This window comes from Rhea americana, unplaced genomic scaffold, assembly GCF_003343005.1.
Source record: "Rhea americana isolate MKP2758 unplaced genomic scaffold, rheAme1 scaffold_27, whole genome shotgun sequence".
NCBI lineage: Eukaryota > Metazoa > Chordata > Aves > Rheiformes > Rheidae > Rhea > Rhea americana.
Window position 1 is genome coordinate 4,502,310 of NW_028186390.1, and position 20,590 is coordinate 4,522,899.

A 20,590-nucleotide genomic window follows, 5' to 3' on the forward strand; every position below is an offset into this window, starting at 1 on the left:
AAAGATTTTGAATGGTTTAATCAATCAAGATTTTTACCTCCATCTGCATCAGTATAGCAGTCTCAAGTAAAGAAAGTTTAGTCTGTTTTGGTCTTACCGTTGTATATACATTGACGGTGCAGGTACTTGTGAAGATTACTATGATACTGTAATGCAAATGCTGTTTTCTGTGATTTCTCTATTTGTGCCATATTTACTCTTAAGGAATTGCTTGTGGCACTGCGGGATAGGGTTGTCTTTGTCCAGAGAGCTTCTAGTCCTTGTTGAGTGTGTTAAGCGATAGTTAGCTAAGAACACCTAGCTRGCTACATAGGTGCAAAATAAGCTATAACACTAACAATGGAGGAAATGTTGATATTATTGTATCTGTAAACGAAACTGCACAACGCAGGAGGAAGGGACGCTTTGGTTGTTCCATGTACAAGAAATATTTCAGGTATATAACTGAAGACATGAGTTCTGATGCCACAGGTTGATTTGTTGAGTTAGATCAATTCAGGGCTTGGTCTTTGTGTACAAACACTGAGGTGGGATGCTGATCCGTGGCGGTGACGCTATTATTGAATTACCTTGTCATTTATAGAAGATGTCAAGGTTGGACTATAGAGTACTGCAGCACTCTCAGCACCAACCTGGTACACTATAGTTCTTACAAGTAGGTGAGTTACCCTTGCAGCTCCTGGAACTGGGTGATTACTGTTGTGTCCAGGACTTAAGCGTGCAACTTTTGCTCTATTAACAAACTGCCATCCCTGCATGGAGCTTCAGAAACTGTTGGAGCTTATCATGAGCTTAGAGATCTGTTTAGCGAGAGATAATTAGAGGCTTGGGTGCCTTAGACTCTTCCTAGACTTGTAGTCTAACCATTGCCATTAATGGAATAATGAAATGCAGTTTACAAATTACTTTCTGTTACTCTTCTGCATATTTAGGAACACTTTATAAATTTGATCTGGAAAAGAAAAACTGATGATTGACAAAATAATCATCTTCCTTTGAAGCCCCAAACATATGCTTAATAGTATTTTATTGTTTAAGCTATGCTTAATTTTTCATGATTACATTAAAATAAAAATCAGTATGGTGGATGGATTGGACAATCAAAATTCTAATTTGTTGTGTTTTTTTTTTTTTTTTTTACCTCAGATACACTTTCCATGCATGATACTTTAGCATAAGTAGCTTGTGCTTTTCTTTTCTTTATAGCATTTCTGCACATCCTTAACATTTTTAATGTGTCTGTTATATTTAAAGACATTTTAAAGATATTTTTATCTAATTAAATATGTAATTTTTATAATTACCTCAGTAAATTATGTAGTGTTATATAGTAATTCTTATTTGAAGAATTGCTATTGTTGCTTCTAGTTTATAAAGTCAGTGTGGCTATAGCATAATTTCCTTAGTGTGCATTGAAGCAATCTTACCCATATCTGTAATTGACCGTGTGAATTAAGAATAAAATTAAACATTTAAATTAAATTAAAATGAAGCATGTTAAAATGTTTATAAAACCAAATTACTGATCCAGCTTTTATTTATTGATGTTCAGAGGTTGGATTTTGGAATGAACCCTTTCTGACTTTAAAATGAACATGACTAATGTGATATTTTATGCTAACCACGGGTGATGAAGTGATTTATTTCATGTTCTCTGGGATAGCAGACAGCTCTTTTTTCTTAACTGTCTAGGACCTGCCATTGAGCTTGAAAAAGTAAAACCAGAATCAATTGAGCCCGAACCTGAGGTACAGAAGACCTTCAGTGAGGAAGCAAATACATCAACGTATTATCCTGCCCCTGTTCCAGTAATGGACAAGTATATTCTCGAGAATGGAAAGGTATTTTATATTAAATATAGCATGAGTAGTTTGTAAATGTCCTTCAGGTGATTTTCTTACAGAATTTTCATGATCTTAGGGTTACTGCAAAGTTAGTAGCCCTGTAGCAGGCTCCTCAGCTTTCATGAAGTTACGTTCTTATATTGAGGAAAATGATGGAAGTGCACAAATATGAACAGCATTGTAAATTATTCTTAGTGAGGAGAATATTGAATGCTGTGCCAGAAAACGAATACAGTTAGTAAATATGCACATGCTAACACATTTGTAGAGTCTTAAACTGGTGACATACATAAATCCACTGAATATATACCAAAGCCAGTAAAGTTACATCAGTCTATTTGACAGAAATACATCTTAATTAAAGGGCTTCAGTATTTTTAGTGTACTCCACTCCTGCTGCAGAGAAGCCTTTGTGCTTTGGTTGAATCTGAGTCTAGTAGATAAATCTGAACCCTGGAATGAAAATGGGCTCCCTTGAATTTGATGGGAGTGGTACCTTTGAGTTGAGCTGAAGTAGTGTTACTTTCTAGATGCTTTTACGAACTTGTTGAAATACCATCTAGCTGTAGTTTATCAACACCTGACTGATAATTTTTGAGACTCCTGCATGTTTTAACATACGGTCTACTCATCCACCCAGGCCTGCTTTTATAGCTATTGCTATTAACATTAAATTAATGTTGTATTTCTTCTACAAAGCCGTATGTATTTCAGAATTGCCTGTGCAGATCCTGACTCTCAAGACATATATGCATTCAGTACCACAATCAGAGAACGTTTTAGGAGGAAATTTGCATTTCAGCCCTGACATACCACAGAATTAGTGATGGAGTAGCATGAAATATTACATTTTCATATCTGTGTTACAATATTGAGTACACAAATGTCTGTTTATTGAAGATGAATTTGACATAATTGTTGTGCAGATAAATTTTATGTGACAAATAGTATAATTTGGACAGTCTGACAGGTACTTGGTTCAGGTAGCTTTTCTTGCTTAGTACGTTTAACGTACGTCATTTACTTCGCTTTTTGTATACATTATTGCCGATGAAAACGTGCTATGTATTGCTATGAGAGTTGGTTTATCTCCTTTTTTCCTGCTTGCAGTAGGTAGAATAGGGCACATCTTTAGTATTTTTATGTAGGTTTTTCCACACCTTTATTTCTTCTGCCATTGCTGTCAGCTTCTTTGCATTTGTATTGGGGAAGCTTTCTCTGTCTTGATAAGTATCAAAATCACTTTAACTTTCTTTTTGTAATGTGGGTTTGTTTTTACATTTACCTATTTTGGGGGGGGGGGTTCAGCTATCTCAAGGTATATCTCATCTACCTTCATTTTCATTAATCCTTTATCGATGTGGATTGCTACATAGTAGTTGATATACACTTTTAGAAACATTGCACTTTATGGTATTGGATTTGATCTTAGTAGGATTCTCTCCAAGCATATAAATCTCTCTTCTCTAGAGATAAAACAGAATTACTGAAAAGGAGCGTGGCATTCATTTCAAAAAATAAAAAAGTTCATCTTCTAAGCTATTTTTAAATATATTGCATGTGTTAGTACAGTTACAGTGGCGAGCATTGCTTTGAATWTGTTCTTGTTTTTGTTGCATTGTGCTCAAAGGTTAATCCTGCAACTGCTGAAATCAGGGGTAAAGTTCCCATTGATTTCATCAAGCCAAGGATCTGTCCCATCCAACAAGAAAGAAATTACTTCTGAATCTGGAGTACAGTAGACTTCCAATAGCCTTGACAGTAACAGGGAACAGTACCAAGCCTGTTTTACAGCGAGGTAAACTGAGACATGGAAAGATTAAGTTGCTTGTCCTAGGAGTGCTAGAAATAGAAAAGAAATGTAAGATGGCTGTGGTTGTCTGTCATGGAGCTGCTGTTACCATAGGTGTTTCGTACCAACAATGACTTGATTTTAATAAATGAAGCATGTTCACAGATGAGACGATCTATTTGAAACATGAACTTTTATTACTGTAACTTGTTCTTTTAAAATGACTTCAAATGAAACTCACTAGTTTAAGAGACAAATGATCTTAAGCAAAGACAAACTCTAATCTTGACAGAAAGGAATCAGATTTTTGATTAAATGGAGCAATCTCTAGTGTTAATTTAATACAGAAATCCAAAATGTAGCATGTCACAAAAGTTCTAATTTTGGTTACTTTCTGCATTACTGTTGTGTTCATTTTTAGAGATGACTTTTCTAAGATCAGAACAGAAATAACTGAGTTACATCAGTAAGGTGATTGCTTTCTGAGCACAGTGCTCACTCTGAAAGAAATTGTCTTACAAAATATGTGGAGAGCACCAGAAGAGTGTCAGTTTTTAAAGCAGTTATGAAGAGGCTCAACAACAGAGACAGAAGAAAAAAGGCTGTTTGTGTTGTGCTTATTGCTAGTTCAGTTTGTCTGTTATGAAATCTAAATACCGTGTGGACTTGTGAAAAGCCTCTTAGAATCCTCTTAGTGTAGAAATTTCTGCAGGAGAGACAGCTTGCTTTGTTTTTATACTTTGAGGAAGTTGATTTTCATTTGTTTTTATGAAGTAGCTGATAGCCAGGCTATTCATACTTTTGCTTTTAAGGTTTTGAACAACTACTTGCTTTTGAAGGAAGTTGTCATAACAAAAAAATTTCTTCAGGCTATGGCCCTCAAGAATAATTAAGTCAACCTTCCATTTAAAGGAAAATGGAGGTTTGGTTAAATAAAGGCAATAAAACTATAGGTTTATAAAAATTTTACAGTAGCTTTCTCCAATTTTCTGTGAATTTAATGGGACTTATGTGGTACTGCTTAGATCCTTATGGGTAGTAGATAGTTTTACATATTTCTACACAGAAGGAGTGAAAAACTGAAACACKAACAGCCAAAAAGTTAAGCCAAGCAAATTCTCCAGTATACCTTTGCCATAGAATTTTGTTCACAGGATTTTTTTTTTTTTAATTATGAGAAAGCAGTAACATTTTACTGAAGTGCTAGTTGCACAGAAGAAAACCTCAGTTTGATCAGATTTCATGAAACCTGAATTTTGGATATAAGAATCCAGCTTATACGTTTGTTTGTTTGTTTGATATTTTGTACTTTCAAAGAATTATCCAAAAATAATTTCCATCTTGTCTTTTTCCAATGCACTGAACTCTTACCAGTGGTTAGAATAGCTAGAKCATGCATTATCTTGCTATGGACACTGAGTCAGCATGAGTCCAACAGAGTGAAGTTTATCAGCATGTTTACAAAGCTTTCCGTATGCGCATGCAGTTCGGATGTCCACACTGTGCCCCAGGAATTAAGAGCATTGAAACGTGTGGTACAAAGCATATTCTATGATTCTGCACTGGGCCAGTATTTGGTTCCAGTTGGATTTGCTGGTTTCAATTTTGTCAGACCCGTGTTGATGATGGTGATTGGTGGCATCATTTTCCCTGATGTCACTTGACAGTGTCCTGGTTTTCAAGAGGCTTACATGCTAAATAATAATGTCTTGCCAACCTGAAGATTCTCATCCTGCGTCTATCTTAATAAGCCTGGTGTGGTGGAAAGCTTGGTATAAAGATCCTGGGCAGCTCTATGGGAGTCAGCGCAGCATAGCCAACACTAAGCAAAGATAATAAACACAACTATGCTCGAGCCGTTTACATTTGGAGACTCTAATGGCTTTACGCTGCATTTCCCAGTGCCTATTTTACCCTACTTTACTACSGTAGTGAAATATCTCTGCCCACCATTGTCTGGATAATTGAAAGTTTGTAACGTTGCAGCAGTGTTGTTACCTTACCACTAACCAGGATTCACCTGAGTAGACTGTTTAGGATAGGCAAACTTCACAATAGAATTTGAGTTTTACAAGGCTTCCAAACTCTTTTGGTTTATGCTGATATTGGAGCCCTCAAAATCCCTTCTGGTTACTATAAAGAATCTGTCTGAATTTTGCTAAGGGGTACAGGCTTTGACTTGGGAAGAGTTTCTCTCACCATCGCCTTCTGAGTATACTTTGGGTAGAATCTGTTTCAGCCAAAGGGAGGCCTTCGTATTAAAGAGAGAGTATTTTTCTCTTGCTCTTAAATTATGTCAGTGCAACTGCGTGGTTTGTATGCTGTGTATAGCTCTACAATATTTCATGTGTTTACTGTTTCTTTGTTTTCTCTCTCTCTTCCTGACCATAGTCTTTCTGGAGATATGCTGGGGGCGGGGGGAGGCTGTGGGGAGTATGTAAAGAGTAAGAAGAATTGAGAACAAAAAGGAAGAGGAACTATGTAATATGAGGTTGACTTAACCCCGACCCACAGAGTTGGAGAAGTTTCAAAATTAGGCAAAATGAATTTGTTCAGCCCTAATTACTGTTATTATAGTACCTAATGTTCCTACAGCACTTGGATACTGTTATGTGCTACATACCATAGATAAGTTGTTATTATTACTACCTTCTAGGTCCATCTTGGCAGTGGAATTTGGGTAGATGAGGAGAAATGGCACCAGCTGCAAGTAACACAAGGAGATTCAAAGTATACAAAAAATCTAGCGGTTATGATTTGGGGAACAGATGTTCTCAAGAACAGAAGTGTCACAGGAGTTGCAACCAAAAAAAAGAAAGATGCCGTTCCTAAGCCACCTCTCTCACCTCACAAATTAAGCATTGTCAGAGGTAGGTTATTTGAAAACTTTTGCTTCCTGCTTTGAATTTAACCATTAATCTTTGAGTTGAAAGATGCTTCTTTTCAGCTCATAAAAAAAATTAACTGATTAAAAGCTGTAATTAAAGTTACTATTGCATTTTAAAGTGCATACATATCCAGGAAAAAAAAAGGAAAAAAAAGACACATTGCAATAGCTGGACACAATGCAAGCCTTCACAGGTGGAGAGTTGTACCTTGACTTYAGTAAGGTTCAAGAAGATCATCATTTCAAACCATTTGCAGGATAGGACTCTGAGCTTGGAGAACAGCACATTGTCCTGGAATTCTTTTTCTAAAATATAGTTCAACTGCATATACTACTTTTAACAAGCCTGAGAGTAGTCTTACCACATTCTTCTATCCAGAATGTAACCAGTTCTGGTGTGAGGCAGAGAAACCATTACAACAGTGACTATAAAAGTGTGCATACTGTGAATAGTAGAAATTAATTGTTGGCCTTCAATTGTAATTTGAATGGGAAATGTAAATTGTTGCCCTCTCTGGCAGAAAGTTTGCAACAGCACTTTCGGTTACATGGACTCAGGCTTGCACTATCTAGTACTTTGAAAGAGCGAGCAGGCCCTATCCTTTCCTTAAAATGAATAGTAATTTCAACCCAGTTGTATCATCATGCTTGTGTTTTACATTCAGTTCTGTTTTTTTTTTTTTTGGGGGGGGGGGGGTATTTCAGGCTTCTTTTTAAGTCAAAACTGAGTCAGTTCCTCATGGAATACATATTGGAATTGGATTTTTAGGTTTTGTGTTCAGCCTAAATTCCAGTTTGGCTGAAAGAAGTCTCCTCCTTAAAGTTTCTTCTGCAATTTGAGTGAGCTTCATTATTCTGTATTTCCTGTTCTTAGTTGCTATGTGCTTTGGACTATGAACTCTTGTAATCTGCCTTGAAAATACTTTGTTTTGGAAGCAGGAAATAYGATTCCTTCTTATGTGTGCGTGTGTATATTGGAGAGGAGTTGGAAAATGATCTTCTTACTGCTACTTACTCATTTCTTAGAGTAAGAAAGGTAGAAGACATGATTTCTTGTACTAGTCTGCTTCAAAAACTAATGTGGACRCACATGCCGTTCCATACAGATTTTCTAGTTCTGTCTGGGACCTTTTGGCACAATTCTAACACAAGCAGTAAAGTAATGACATACCTTGTAAGGAATCTAGTCTGTGGCTGTGACTACCTCTTCAGCTCCTAATGGGGGAGAGAGTTAGTTACCCAGAATAYGGGTAACTAACACACACTTAAAAGCATGCAGTACAAACAGGTTCACTGGCCCGTTTTCTTCCTAGMATCCCTGTTGGAGGCGTTTGCTCCTCAGCACTGCTGGTGGAGTTGCTTATGTGATAGTTTCCTCTTTTACTTCAGTGAGATCCAGCCTGCATTGCTTATCATAGAAAATCATTTAGATGTTAGCTTTCCTCTACTTCGTCTTATTTTGATTAGAATGATTTTGGAAGTGATCTTTATCAGATATATGATGAGAAGTGGATAGGGCCTTTCCCTTTTTTCTCTTCCTTGATTTACATTTCCCAACATTTCAGTTCTTCCCTGTTTCTTCTGTTTTCTGTGTTTTTCTGCCATGCGTTTGCTTTCTGCCTCTACTCTCATTTGATTTTTTTTTTCTGCTCTACTCCTACTTTTCCATGCCTCTCTTTCAAGTGTTTCTTTTACGCTGCCTTTGACTCCCTTTTGTTAGGCTCAAGGCTAGAGTCTCCTCTTCAACCACGTTAAACTGTACGCTCATTGGTGTTAGGTAGAAGCAAGAGGGCATCAGACAGCCTTCCTAGATCAGCAGCACTGCTTGGTACATAACCTTGATTTCACATGTCCTTGTGTCATTTTGCACTGCACTTCATTGCATTGCACTRTGGCGCTTGCTTCAATGTTAGCAGGTCTTGCTGAGCAGGGAGTTTGGACTAGATGATCTCCGGAGGTCCCTTCCAACCTTACCGATTCTATGATTCTATGCCATCAGTGTTTTCTGAAACTTTGAAAGTGATCATACAAGAAATCATTCTATCACAGAGAAGTTTACTTGGCCAAGAAATTGGATCAGGCATCGCAGAAAAATAAAGCTCCCTTTTATTTTTACAGTCTACTTGAATCTTTGATCCCATCAAAAATAAGAATATCTGTATGCTTCTCAAAAAACAAAGAGGTAACCCCTTCCCCCAAATCATTCTTCTGAGCCTGTGAGCTCACACCCTGTGTGACTTACTGAGTTGCTACATCTGTAGCCCCTCATTGAAATGGAAGAAAAGAGAAAGAAGTTTAATAATCATGTATCTGTCTGGATCATGTTGACTTTTTGGAGCCACAGCTGGTGTTTAAGTTCTGTGAAGTGATTCCTTCTTTGGGATAAAGTAGTAACACAGCCTGCATTTTACTAGAAGTTGAAYTCACTAGGTTTATCTGACACAAGTCTTTTGGAATATTCCTGAGATTGCTGTAGTAAAAATTTATGCCCTAAAAACACTCGGTCTCTTCAGGTTCTCAATGACATGTATCTTCCTAGGGATCATATTTCAAATCATAGTTTGCTACTGATTTGCATTCCAGCTATCAGGCTGCACGCTGATTGATTTTTGTTTATTTTATATTTGGTACATCTTGCAACTTAAAATTCACATTTTTCGGGATATTCTCATCTTTCTGTGGACACAGACAAACTAACTTTAAATAAATTTTTGAATGATAGCGTTAGCTCTTAATGTGTCTGATATCTCTAGCTTCTTAAAAATCCCTAATGTTTAGTATATTATAAAGAAGTTATAAAAAGTATGATTCATGAGCACTATTATAAACCTGAATGCAAAATAACCTTTTATAAAACATCAGTGAGGCTGCAACATGAACTACAAAGCATGCATAGTACTAAACTTTCATAACTTTTTAATACAATGCATTATAAATGTTATAAACCATGTTAATTAAGCGATAATCTCTATGGCTTTCTGTATATGAAGCAATAAACAGCTACTGGAATAGATTACTAGGCAAAGCAGAACAGAATTTGTTTAATCAATCTTGAAAGCCATTTATTACTGATAGCCTACAGAACAACAATTCATTTTCCTGATCATGAAAACAGAAAACCCAAACCTATCTGTGTCTAAGGAGTTGGATGTGTTGCACCACCTCTGTTTCCAATAACATATTGAAATGTATTTGGATGCTACAAGAAGCAGAACGACCAACTGTGTGGAGCAGAGTTTTCCCAACTTATTGTGCTCATTGCTTCGCAGATTCTAGTTACTTGCTTTTCATATTCCAGTTAATTCCACAAAGCACATTGTGCAAACACAAAAGAAGATGGCTCTTGCCCCAAGTACTCTAATAATGCAAGCAAAATGCAAAGACCAGGGACCAGGCATGTGATAAAGATACAGGCATTATAATGTACATTATACAGATTAAAGAACAAAACAAAACAAAAAAAATYAATTAATGTCTTCTCTTATTGGTTATTGCTTCTCTTTGTAACCTTTATCATTTATTGAATATCTTGAAGGTATGGTGATAGGAGTAACTCATAGGGAGTGGTAGATAACAACAGTTCTAGTGAGACCATTTGTCTGGAGGATGATTCTAMATCTGCTGTGGAGATACGGACAAATAGAGTTAGGTAGGCAAGACTGACACTGTTAAAAAGCTGGATTTAGCCTTGTTTCTGTACAGAAAGCCTGTTTATGCAGTTACAGCTTAACTGAGAGTTTGTCATGTCAAAAATTCAAACCCAGTGAAAAATCTTGCTTGTAAYAAAGATAGCAAGTGAATCAATAAAAGCTTCTATTGTATTGCAACAAATATACGCAGTGCTTATTGCTGGCTATTGAGTAGTTAGCCCAACAGAGGGCTACATTCTTTTCTAAAAATAACCTAATGGCTCTTTCCTTTTTTTTTTCTCCCCAGAATGTTTGTATGATAGAATAGCACAAGAAACTGTGGATGAAACTGAAATTGCACAGAGACTCTCCAAAGTCAACAAGTACATCTGTGAAAAAATCATGGATATCAATAAATCATGTAAAAACGAAGAAAGGAGGGAAAGTGCAAAGTACAATTTGCAATAAATTTTTGATTTTTAATAAAGTCTTAGTGTTTTACTTAAGCGTTGCTTTTTGATTTGCGTGGCATTTTTGCTGATGGGAGAAGCTGACTTCAAGGGTGACTCTCCTCCGGTTCTTTGAGCAGTTCTGTGAAAAGCCTTTCTATAGTATAACCTGCTTTTAAAATGATGTAAGATAGATTGTAAGTCCACTCACAATGAAACAGAGTGAATTTTTCAAGTTTTTCCAGTGAGYTGCAGTGTGTTACCTGCACTTTTGTATATAGGCTGTAATTCTGCATACACCGAACCTTTTTTGCCTACGTGTTGTTATATTAGAGCTAGTGGAACTAGGCTGTAGTAAACATCTGCTTAGAAAGATCTGTACAAAATCTACTCTGCTATTGAAAAGGGTTTTATTGTATTTTACAAAGTGTTTTTTTGAACTGAAATTTTAATCATTTGTTTTTATAAATCTGTTTTGAGCTCTWACAATATATTTGGTCAAAAACACACAAACAGCACTTCTTTTTCACTTATTATCTTGAATAGCTAGGTCACCATTACTGTCGTAGTTAGAAACAAACAAACAGAAAAAACCCTACAAGCCTGAAGCTGTAAGTTGTAAGATCATGATAATTTAAAAAAAAAAAAAAAAAAGTTATTTTGGGGCACAGAGGCACCTTTCAGATTTCCATTTCTGCTACAAAGCTGTTTGGTATGTCTGTGTTGTAGTTCTTGAAGCACTACATTCTTACTGTATTTTTGTTTTCAGAAGACTTAAAGATTGCCATTGTATGTAAGATTATGTGTAATAGAAAACTTGGTACAAATTCCTTTGAGTCTACAGTTTAAAAATGGGCATTTTTTAGTACAATTTAACTTTAAAAATCATTTTYTATATTGAATTTAGACTTGTGCAGAAACATATGGAATAATTTGTTGTGGGTCTGAGTTATACCTTACTTTCTCTAATAGAAAGAAAATAACCTTACGTTTTGTTTTGTGAAGAGTTTTGAGAATAAGGTTTGCAGAGAGAACCTATAAATTAAAAAGAAATCATCTGATCAATCTTGAAGATTTGTTATATGGGTGATCTCAGTTAACTTTCCATTTATTTTACATACATGAGTGTGGTTACCCGCATTTCAGATTATCTTTAGAGTATCAATATTTATTCCCTTTCTACCACTGAAATCCTGCTTCCTGTAGTTTCAGAGACTTACTATTTCTTATCATCTTCCTTTAGCACTGGTATACCTGAATGTTAAGCCTATTAATGTCCTGTGTGTGTAGATAATTTGAAAGGAGCAATGCAAGGATTTTTTTACTGCAGTGGAAGAGAGAGACGTGCTGTAACTTTAGTACCTGTTTCAGGATAGATGGGGAAAAACAAAGGAGCATATTTTTTCTTCCTATAATGCCATATGTTCTTAAATGATGTCCTAATTCAGAACATTAGTATTTGTTYTATCCTTTTCAAGGTGCAATTTTATGACTGACTTAAGCCAGTTTAAGTACTTAGTGCTGCCAAGAGAGTTTGTCCCACTTTCTCTGCCCTTGGCCCTGTGTTCCCTGTTCCTGCCCTTAACCTGGCACCTTGGATTATGCAGATGTGTCAGATSTCACTGGTTTCCAAAGTTCATTTCGTAAAAGTTGGTGCCTGCAGAAGGGAGACAGTGAGAATTCAGTAGCCAGGAGCGGGAAAAGGAGCGTCTTTAGTGGCTTATGCTTATTCTGAAACAGTCCAGCTTACCCCTTTTAATTTCAAAGTGTTCTTAGATACTGGTTTGTGAAGCACATAAATGTTTATGCTTCCTAATTTGGGATGCCAAACAGTAAATTAATGTTTTTAATGTCAGTGTATATATGCCTTTATTAATTAAGAACAAAGTAGAGATAACATTGAAGAAATACTTAAACACCAAGTCCCTTTTTTCAGGCAAAGACTTGTGAATGTATAATGTTTTTTAAACCAAAATTAGGAAAAATGTCCATATTTTCTCAGTCTTTCATGGCTTTAGTATTAATGTATTTTCATTGTAACAGATTCTTTAATGAGAAAATAATACTGCACTTCTAATAAGTAAGCCTATTTGAGATAGCACTTTATGAAACACCCCCAAAATAAATTAGAATTTAATTAGTTAGAACTCTAGCTTGTGCCCCCCCCCCCCAAAAAAAAAATAAAAATAAAAAGGGAGATTCTGCATTTTTCTGCAAAACCAGCAGGATCTTTTTAGATTTTTTTTTTTTTTTTTTACAGACATGTCCTATCAAATGTAAATGCTGCATGTTGAAGAAGAATTTTAATTTTTTATAGGGACAAAATATCTCTCGAGTCTTTATTCATATTTTCTTATAGTTGCTGTCATCCCAGGGACAGTAGATGTGTGTGTGTGTGTTTGTTTGTTTGTTTTATTTTGAAGCAGAGTTTCAGTCGARTATTTGGGTAGCACACAAGGGTTCACTTCCGTACAGTGTGTGTTACTTTAGGSGCTAATAATTAGTGCATCCTATGCTGGACTGGACAACTGACATTTAATACTAGCATCACCTGAAGCTTTGATAAGTTACAATAAAGGAATAGCGGATGTTAAAAGCAAAATTCCTCTTTGTTGTATTATAACCAGCACTAAATGTTTGGATTTCTGGAAATAAGCTTTTAATAATGAGTTGGTTTTGCGCATACTGTAGTTGTAATAGAAGGAGTCTTGGGCTCTGTAGTATATAGCAGTGCTGTACGAATAACGTTTTTGTATTTAAATTTGGTCATGACTCTTCCTTGGCTTTTCCTTCTCTGTGAACCTGTGTAAAGACTCTGCAAATCTTTCCCAGCCTTTTTGTTTCAAATAGGCCACAGTTGTCATGTGGTCCAGCATTACCCAAGGAAAAATATACACTTTAATGTGCTTTTCTGAATTGAAATATTGATTGCCAAATTTACTGAGAATTTCATTTCACTATTTTATATTGCATTTACGGTCAATGCTGTTCTTGCTGGTTCATTAATTCTTCTGTAATTATRCCTGCCCATATATAGTTTTGGTTTGCTCATAATGCTTCAGCCATGAATCTACCTGAGGAAACTTTATGCAAAAATAGTGCCTACTAACTKTCTCCTGTTGTAGCTTAACTTTATCAGATCTGTACGTGTGAAACGGTACCGAATTTTGACMTAAAATGAAGTAGATTGTATTACACCCTATAGCAAGTTCATCATTCTAAGGTTTGTGCTGTGGTATTATTTCATTCTGTAAACCTGGATTTAGAAATATCAGAAAAAAGAGATTTAAGAGGAACTGTTTTTGTTTTGTCTGGAGAAATCAATGCATATTGTTTACCCTTTTTCCTTGAGAAAGGGAGAAGGTATTACTGTTATATGAATGATCCGAGTCCTTTGTTGCCACACGTTGCTGCTGTAATTTGTAATATTCATGACCTGATCCATATTAAAGTGCCTCTGGCACACTTGCAAGGAAGCAAGATTAGAGTTAACAAAGAGGTCTTTATTTTCCATTAATGATTTTATAGGGGAAATGAGCTATTATATTAAAGAAAAAATTTGAACAGAGATTTTAATATCTCAGTCAAGATGCACAGCCACTCAATTAAAAGGAAAGCTCGTATTTCCTTTTTCTTAGGAGAGAAAAAAAATTGTCAGATTGAGCTGTTAAAGAACAGGTCTGGATTTAGTGATGCTTTACAGAGATGGAAGTTGTTGGGTTTTTTTTTTTTTTTTTTTTTTTTTTTTTTTTTTTTTCTTTTTTTTTTTTTTTAAATACAGCCAGACTAAAATTTTGATTTATTTAGTCACTTCAAAGTTGAACTATCAGCTGAAGGAATTTATGAGGTTGCATTTGCGTAGCTATTGAGCATGACTGTCAAAAGAAGGTACAGTCTCCCTGCAGGAGGTGACTTCTTTGCACTGTACCTTTGATGATGTATCTGATGGATTACTGCACTGCTGCTTTGTTGTCTTATGTGTAGGTTTTGTCTTATCAGAGGTTTTGAGTAGCAATAAATTTAACTTTTTTTCAGATTTAGTGAAATTGTAAAGGTAATTCAGGTTTGCTCTTCCAGAATTTGTAGGCTTTTAAAAAGTAAAGCTAAGTGCAGCTTATTGTTGAAATAATACTATCTTGGCATAAAACCTCAAAAGAGTGAGAGTGTTTTGAACTAATACAGCCCTATTAGCTGTGGTCTTATGGTGTATTAGCTGCATTCATAACTCTTGAGGAAAAAAAAAAAAAAAAAACTTGACCAATTTCTGAAAGGGACAACAGGGTTCTTATGAACTTATATTAAGGAATGTTTCAATATTCCATCTTCTGATGCGAGAATGGCCACTTTCCAGAAATGTGTAAAAGTGAAATTTGTGCTTCTTCAGAATGAGATAGTGATTTTCTCAGGCGTATTCTTGAAAATATTTGTCATTCTGTACATGCCTTTAGTCTGGGATTGATGAAGTCATAACATCAATCGTTTAGGCTTTATTGGTGTCATTTTTTTTCATCATAACACTGTGGAATTGTGAAGTGATTCATACAACATTGAGGCAATAAAAATGTTATGAAGTGCAATTATTGCATGTTTCATGCTCAGTAGCTGATTTTTAATTTCACCATCTTGGACACTTTTTCATCCCCCCAGGCTTCCTCAATAGGAAAGAGAATCGTTTGGACTTGAAAAACAGGAACAGTGATTCAAACAGGAATTAATTTACTTGGTGTTTATTTGCTTTACTTTTGCAATTATTTGCAATTATTTCTGCTGTTCGTATTTGAACAATAATTTTCCTTCGATGCATCAGATTTCTGCTTGTTGAGTCTGTAGTGAAGTCAGTCCAGTGACTGTGACAGCAGCTGGTTATTGTAAAGAGGGAAACACCACACCTGTGGCATCAGATAATGTTTTGCTATGGCTAGGTCAAAGCAGAGGTGAAAGCAAGTCTGAGAGGAGGAGGAGAAGCTGCTGAGCATGAGGGATATTTTTCTTTGCTGCCTTAYGATTAGAAAACTTCCTACTAGAGAAATGGCTTCCTCCACGTGTTGCAAAACRATAACATCATGTTCCATGTTGTTGCCAGCGTTTTACTGAAAGTTTAACAGATCTAAACTCTTACTAGCATGTATTTTAATGAATTAGGCTATCTACTTTCATGTTAAGTTTTAGTCTTCAATTTTTCTGAAATTACTGAGTCAATGAAAAATTACTGAACACCCAAGGGTGGCTGGACAGGCAGGCTTAGCTTTCATTGTATCATAACAGTTGCTGGAAGTCTTACGAAGCCATAAGAAATTATGCCTGTTGGTGTTTGTGCATCTTTTACATTGAGCATGAGCTTTCACTCTTTTAGAGAATCGTGAGATAGGCTGATTAGCAGGAGRGTTGTCTGTGAACACCTTTTGGTAACAACCCTAATGAATATGAAGAGTGTACTGGGATAGCAGTAGGGTTTATGTCTTGATAGTGCCATATCACATTGGTACTACCCCTTCCAAATGAGATTCAGATGAATGGAAAAGCTTACAAGGAAGATTTTCATATTGTTTCTTTGGTAGTCACATATATCTTTTAAAGTCTTCCCAAACGTTTTTGGAGCTCTTACTGAATTATAGTTTATCTAAAAGGAATTGTATTCTTTTCATGTGTTTTTCATTTTTTCTGGTGTTAACAGAATAGGTGTTTAATGGGAGATAGCTTTCTAAATGATATTTAAATTGAGATACCAACTGACTGATATTAAAAAAAAAAGTCCATTCAGAAGTTTTGAGTATGTAAGTCAGATAAACTGCATTCTTTTCTTTCTGTACAGATTCTTCTGCAGGGTTTATAGGGAGTGCCTTGTAAAGAAAACTTCTCAATGAGCATAGCTGGAGCTGTATGGGGCGAAGAACCTGTCTCCAAGTTACTTTCATCTATCCGAGACCAGTGTATCCCCTGCAAGGAACCATCTTTGGTAGGATATTACTTAGTGGGATGGCTTTTCTTCAGATACATTCCCCTACAGGCAACTCAACCAGTAAAGATTTGTTTCTTGCCACTTTGATAACTTATATGTAATATATTCTTGATGGCATTTCTAAACTTAAAAGGAAACTGGGATCACTCAGTAGCAGCCAAATGAAGAGTGGGGTTGTATATCTGATGGTACAAGATGTCTGGGAGCAGCTTGCGGAGGAGTCACGTAGGCTGTTTCATCTTCCCACAGAGAACTAATTTATGCAATTTAGATTAAGTCAGTAGCCAAATAGCGAAATCTCAAGCACAAAATCTCAAGCAGATTGACTGGCATTTAAGGTTTCAGTGAGAAGTTTTATTAATTAAAAAAGTCCAATCACTCTTACGTGCCAAGAATTTAACCTTTAACAAGCAGAATAATCAGTGTTTTCTTCTGTAGTCAGAGACCTCTATCTAGTGCAGTTACACAGCAGTATGTTTTCCAATATARTTTACTGTTATTCTGACAGTCCATATAATTCTGTTTGTGTCATGTAAATCCATAAATTGATGATTTTTCTGTACGTTAGCGAGCTCCTGTTTTCCTGGTCTTCCTTTTTCATTTCTATTCCTCCTGCCAGTAGAAGAGAGCCTCCTGTGCTTGCCATAAAGGTAAGGAGACAGAAACTTTTCGCAGTTCATGCCTGGCAATTTGGCAGCAGTGTTTCAAAGTAAATTCCTGCTTGTTTCTCTTGGAGACAAGTGACATAGAGCTAGAGCATTGCTGTGGAAGATCTGGTTGTGCTGCAGTCACCATAAGGCACTCTTTGCAGTTCAGGAACTTCACTTAGCCGTGTTTTCTTTCTTGCATCACCAAAGCATAGATTGTAGTGAAGAAAATTTGCATGGAGATCTCCAAGTGCCAAGACAATTTCCTCTAAATAGATATTTGGCAGTATCTCTTAAACTTTCAGTCCTCAAAACAGAGGATTCTGTGCTATTTCACAAAACTTAATGGCCTAGGAATTTCCCGTCTAATTGTGATTCCTAAGTTTGGACTGTCATTTCTGTAAGATTTCTGTATGAGCAATGGAGAACTGTAGTCACTTTGACAGATTAAACTGATGTATTACTTAAAKTGCCTTCTGGGGCTTCCGTTTACTGTAGGAAAAACAGCTACCTCTTGAGCTTAGGAAGAGCAAAATATTTTAACATTGTTACCTAAGTACAGTTTTTGGGAAGTATGTTCCTAGCCATGTGAGTTACATGTCTGAAGTCAGGTGGAGAGACTGTGGGCTGTGGTGTTTCTGCTAGTAGGTCATCAGATGAGATGGTCGGTCCTCACAGAACCTGTTGGAGAACCTCAGTTGCTCCTTTGAAGAGAAGCATTTCCTGGACTACAACATGCTTAGTAGAAGGGCCAGCGGTGTTGTTTAAAAAGGTATCACAAACGTTAAGTCCGTCATTTCCTTCAGTAGTTTATACCRGTGGATAATTACTGTTTAACTTGTGCCATTTTCTAATGTGATTTTTCAGAATTCCAGTTTCTGATACATTTTTTTTTCTTAATGTTACTTCAACTGAGTCATTGCAAGATCTTCTCTTCAATAGACTGGTTTCTTCAGTCTCCCACTGCTACATATTTTCTAGGTATCAACTCATTTTTGTAACACTTTTCCTTTACATCTATGCAAATTCATTTGAGTTATGGAAATACTTCCTATAAATGAGTTCTTGATATTCTCTTAAATACTGTATTTGGTTTAATTAACATGATACGATCTCATGTTTTAGGACGCATGTCACTTTGTATTAGGATGTCATATATGATAGTTGTAATTTCATTTTGTGGTGCAAACTTAATTTGCCTTTGTAGAACAAACTGATATTTAATTGTTTCTTACCCAACTGATGTTACAGTATAATTCCCATTTTAGTGTATAATTAAGTATAGCTCTGTCATGGAAATGTTGGTCTTGGAATGGGTGTTTATATCTAATACGCTTTTCTCTTTGACTAAGTACTGTACATGTGCCAGCAATGAGACGGAGCATGTTCTTCCTCTTTGCCTTAGTATTTGTTCCTATATTTGTAGCAGCGTGTTTYGTTAAGCCAGCCAAGTGGGTGACGGTATGGAACCAGGCTAAAAGAGCAACAGATGAACAGAGTTTTTATAGAAAAGAGGACACCAAGATAAAAAATTAAAAGGAAGGGATGCTGTAGTCATCTTACTGTTACTAAATTTTATGCCCTCTTCAAGACAAGGTTGCAGAGTTTTCTTGGTGGAGGATACCTGTGAATTGCCAAAGAAAGGTGAAAAGCCATTATCATCATGCTGTTTCATAAGAAAGAGAATATCCTTATGGAGAGAGAGAGTCATTTATTGGAATTATTTAGTTCTGGAATATCCAATGAAACCCCATAAAGGAATGTGCCAGGAAAAGATATTACTCTCTCCATCTGCCCTTGCTTTATCTGCTTTGATAAATTAGAGGTTGCTTTAGATAAGACTACRCATATTTTGTTTGGCTTTGCCTGCTAAATAGCTTATATTCTAAGTTAACTGCAGAAGCTTCTAGTGAATATTCAGTCATCGTAGTAGATGCTTTTTCAGGCAGTTCTGCAACTAGAATAGTTGTTAGCAGAGGAATAGCTTGTTGGCCAGTGTTGTTGCTAATCTGCATATAAAGACTACCTATTTGTACTGTCAGGGACCTCAAAGGAATTTCTGTGAGAATCTGATTTAGTAAGAACTACGATAAAAGGAATTTGTGTTTGTTATTCCAGGTTTTTCTCTTTATTAGCAAAATTTCAGTAACCAGTGACCTCTTTTGAGAGGTTTTCTAGTGACTGATTGCATTTTACAAGCTGTATAACCAAAGTCATCCCAGCTTGTGGGAGACTGGAGCTTCTCATCTCTGTTAAAGTCCCTTCTGCCTGCCTGTGGTGATGCTCAGCTGCATCACCAATTTAACTGCCTCCAGGTTCCTGCAGGACTTTCTGTGTCACCTCTGCCATGACCCACATCCTTGCAAAACCATGAATCCCTTGGCACTGGTTAGCGGAGTCTGAGCTGAGGACAGAAAGTCCTGCTGTTGCTAATCCCTAGCTGTCTCTTTTGCTCCGAGCTATGTGCCAATCTCTTCTTCCATCCTTAAATTTGTCTGGAGTTATTTTGTCTGTAGGAAGTTCCAAATTAATTTTCTGTATTGAAGATGATAGAAAATGTAAGCACTATGTCAATGAGTATTATGGATACTGGGTGTGTTCATTACACTGAAATACAGAGAGTGATGTATTTGTTTTTAAAGCCTGGGTAGCTTATCAAGTCAGAAATCTATACATCATAGTATTTTTTTTTTCCTTAGGAGAGGGAATAAACAGTGACAGAAAGATTCCAGCAGTAGCCTGGATCGCGTTGCTGCAAGTCAAATCAAAGACAGGTGTGTTACTGTAACAGATACTTCAGTTTAATGTGGAAGGCTTAGGCTCCTGTAGGAATAATATCGCGGCATTTAGGGTGCGTTAGTGTAAACATTTCAGTCTATTATGGAAAGGGAACTATATTTATAAAGTAGGAGATCAGCTTGTTCATTTCGGCACTGGGAAGTGTAATGCTCTTTTCCAAGAGCATCTGTTCCATCGTGACTTCCTGCAGTGAAATTGTTTGACTGCACTAAAATAGGTTATCTCAAAACCTAGGAAGTTGTTAAATGCCAAGCTTTTATTGTTAAATTTGGAGCGAACAGTTCTATAGCACTGCAGGTATGTGGACCTGCTGTTAGACTTTGTCACACAGGATTAGAACCAACCAGACCCACAATGTCAAAGACACTGTTACGTAGGTAACATCAGTTCCTATTCTGCCCTTTCTACACCTATTGAAAGGTAATTCTAGAACATTGTTCCTCAGACAGGACTTGATTTTTTTCGTCTGTTTTCCCATTTGAATTTATTCATGACGAGTATATGCAAATGTTGCTGCCTAGTTTTAGAAAATGTTCTCTGTTTTTTAAGAGATTAGGAGAGATCATATCCTTTGCTACCTTGGG

General features: G+C 36.3%; 1 protein-coding gene across 3 annotated transcripts in view; it reads left to right on the top strand.

Moving 5' to 3' along the window:
- Positions 1–10,658, top strand: part of BEND5 (BEN domain containing 5) — a 32,671-nt gene extending 22,013 nt beyond the window's left edge. For all 3 annotated transcript variants that reach the window (XM_085308062.1, XM_085308063.1, XM_085308064.1), the window contains 3 exons: positions 1,693–1,841; positions 6,293–6,506; positions 10,460–10,658. In XM_085308062.1, the coding sequence (XP_085164188.1) occupies positions 1,693–1,841; positions 6,293–6,506; positions 10,460–10,620 (524 nt within the window). In that variant the 3' untranslated portion in view covers positions 10,621–10,658. The remainder of the gene's footprint in view (positions 1–1,692; positions 1,842–6,292; positions 6,507–10,459) is intronic.
- The last annotated feature ends 9,932 nt before the right edge of the window (positions 10,659–20,590 follow it).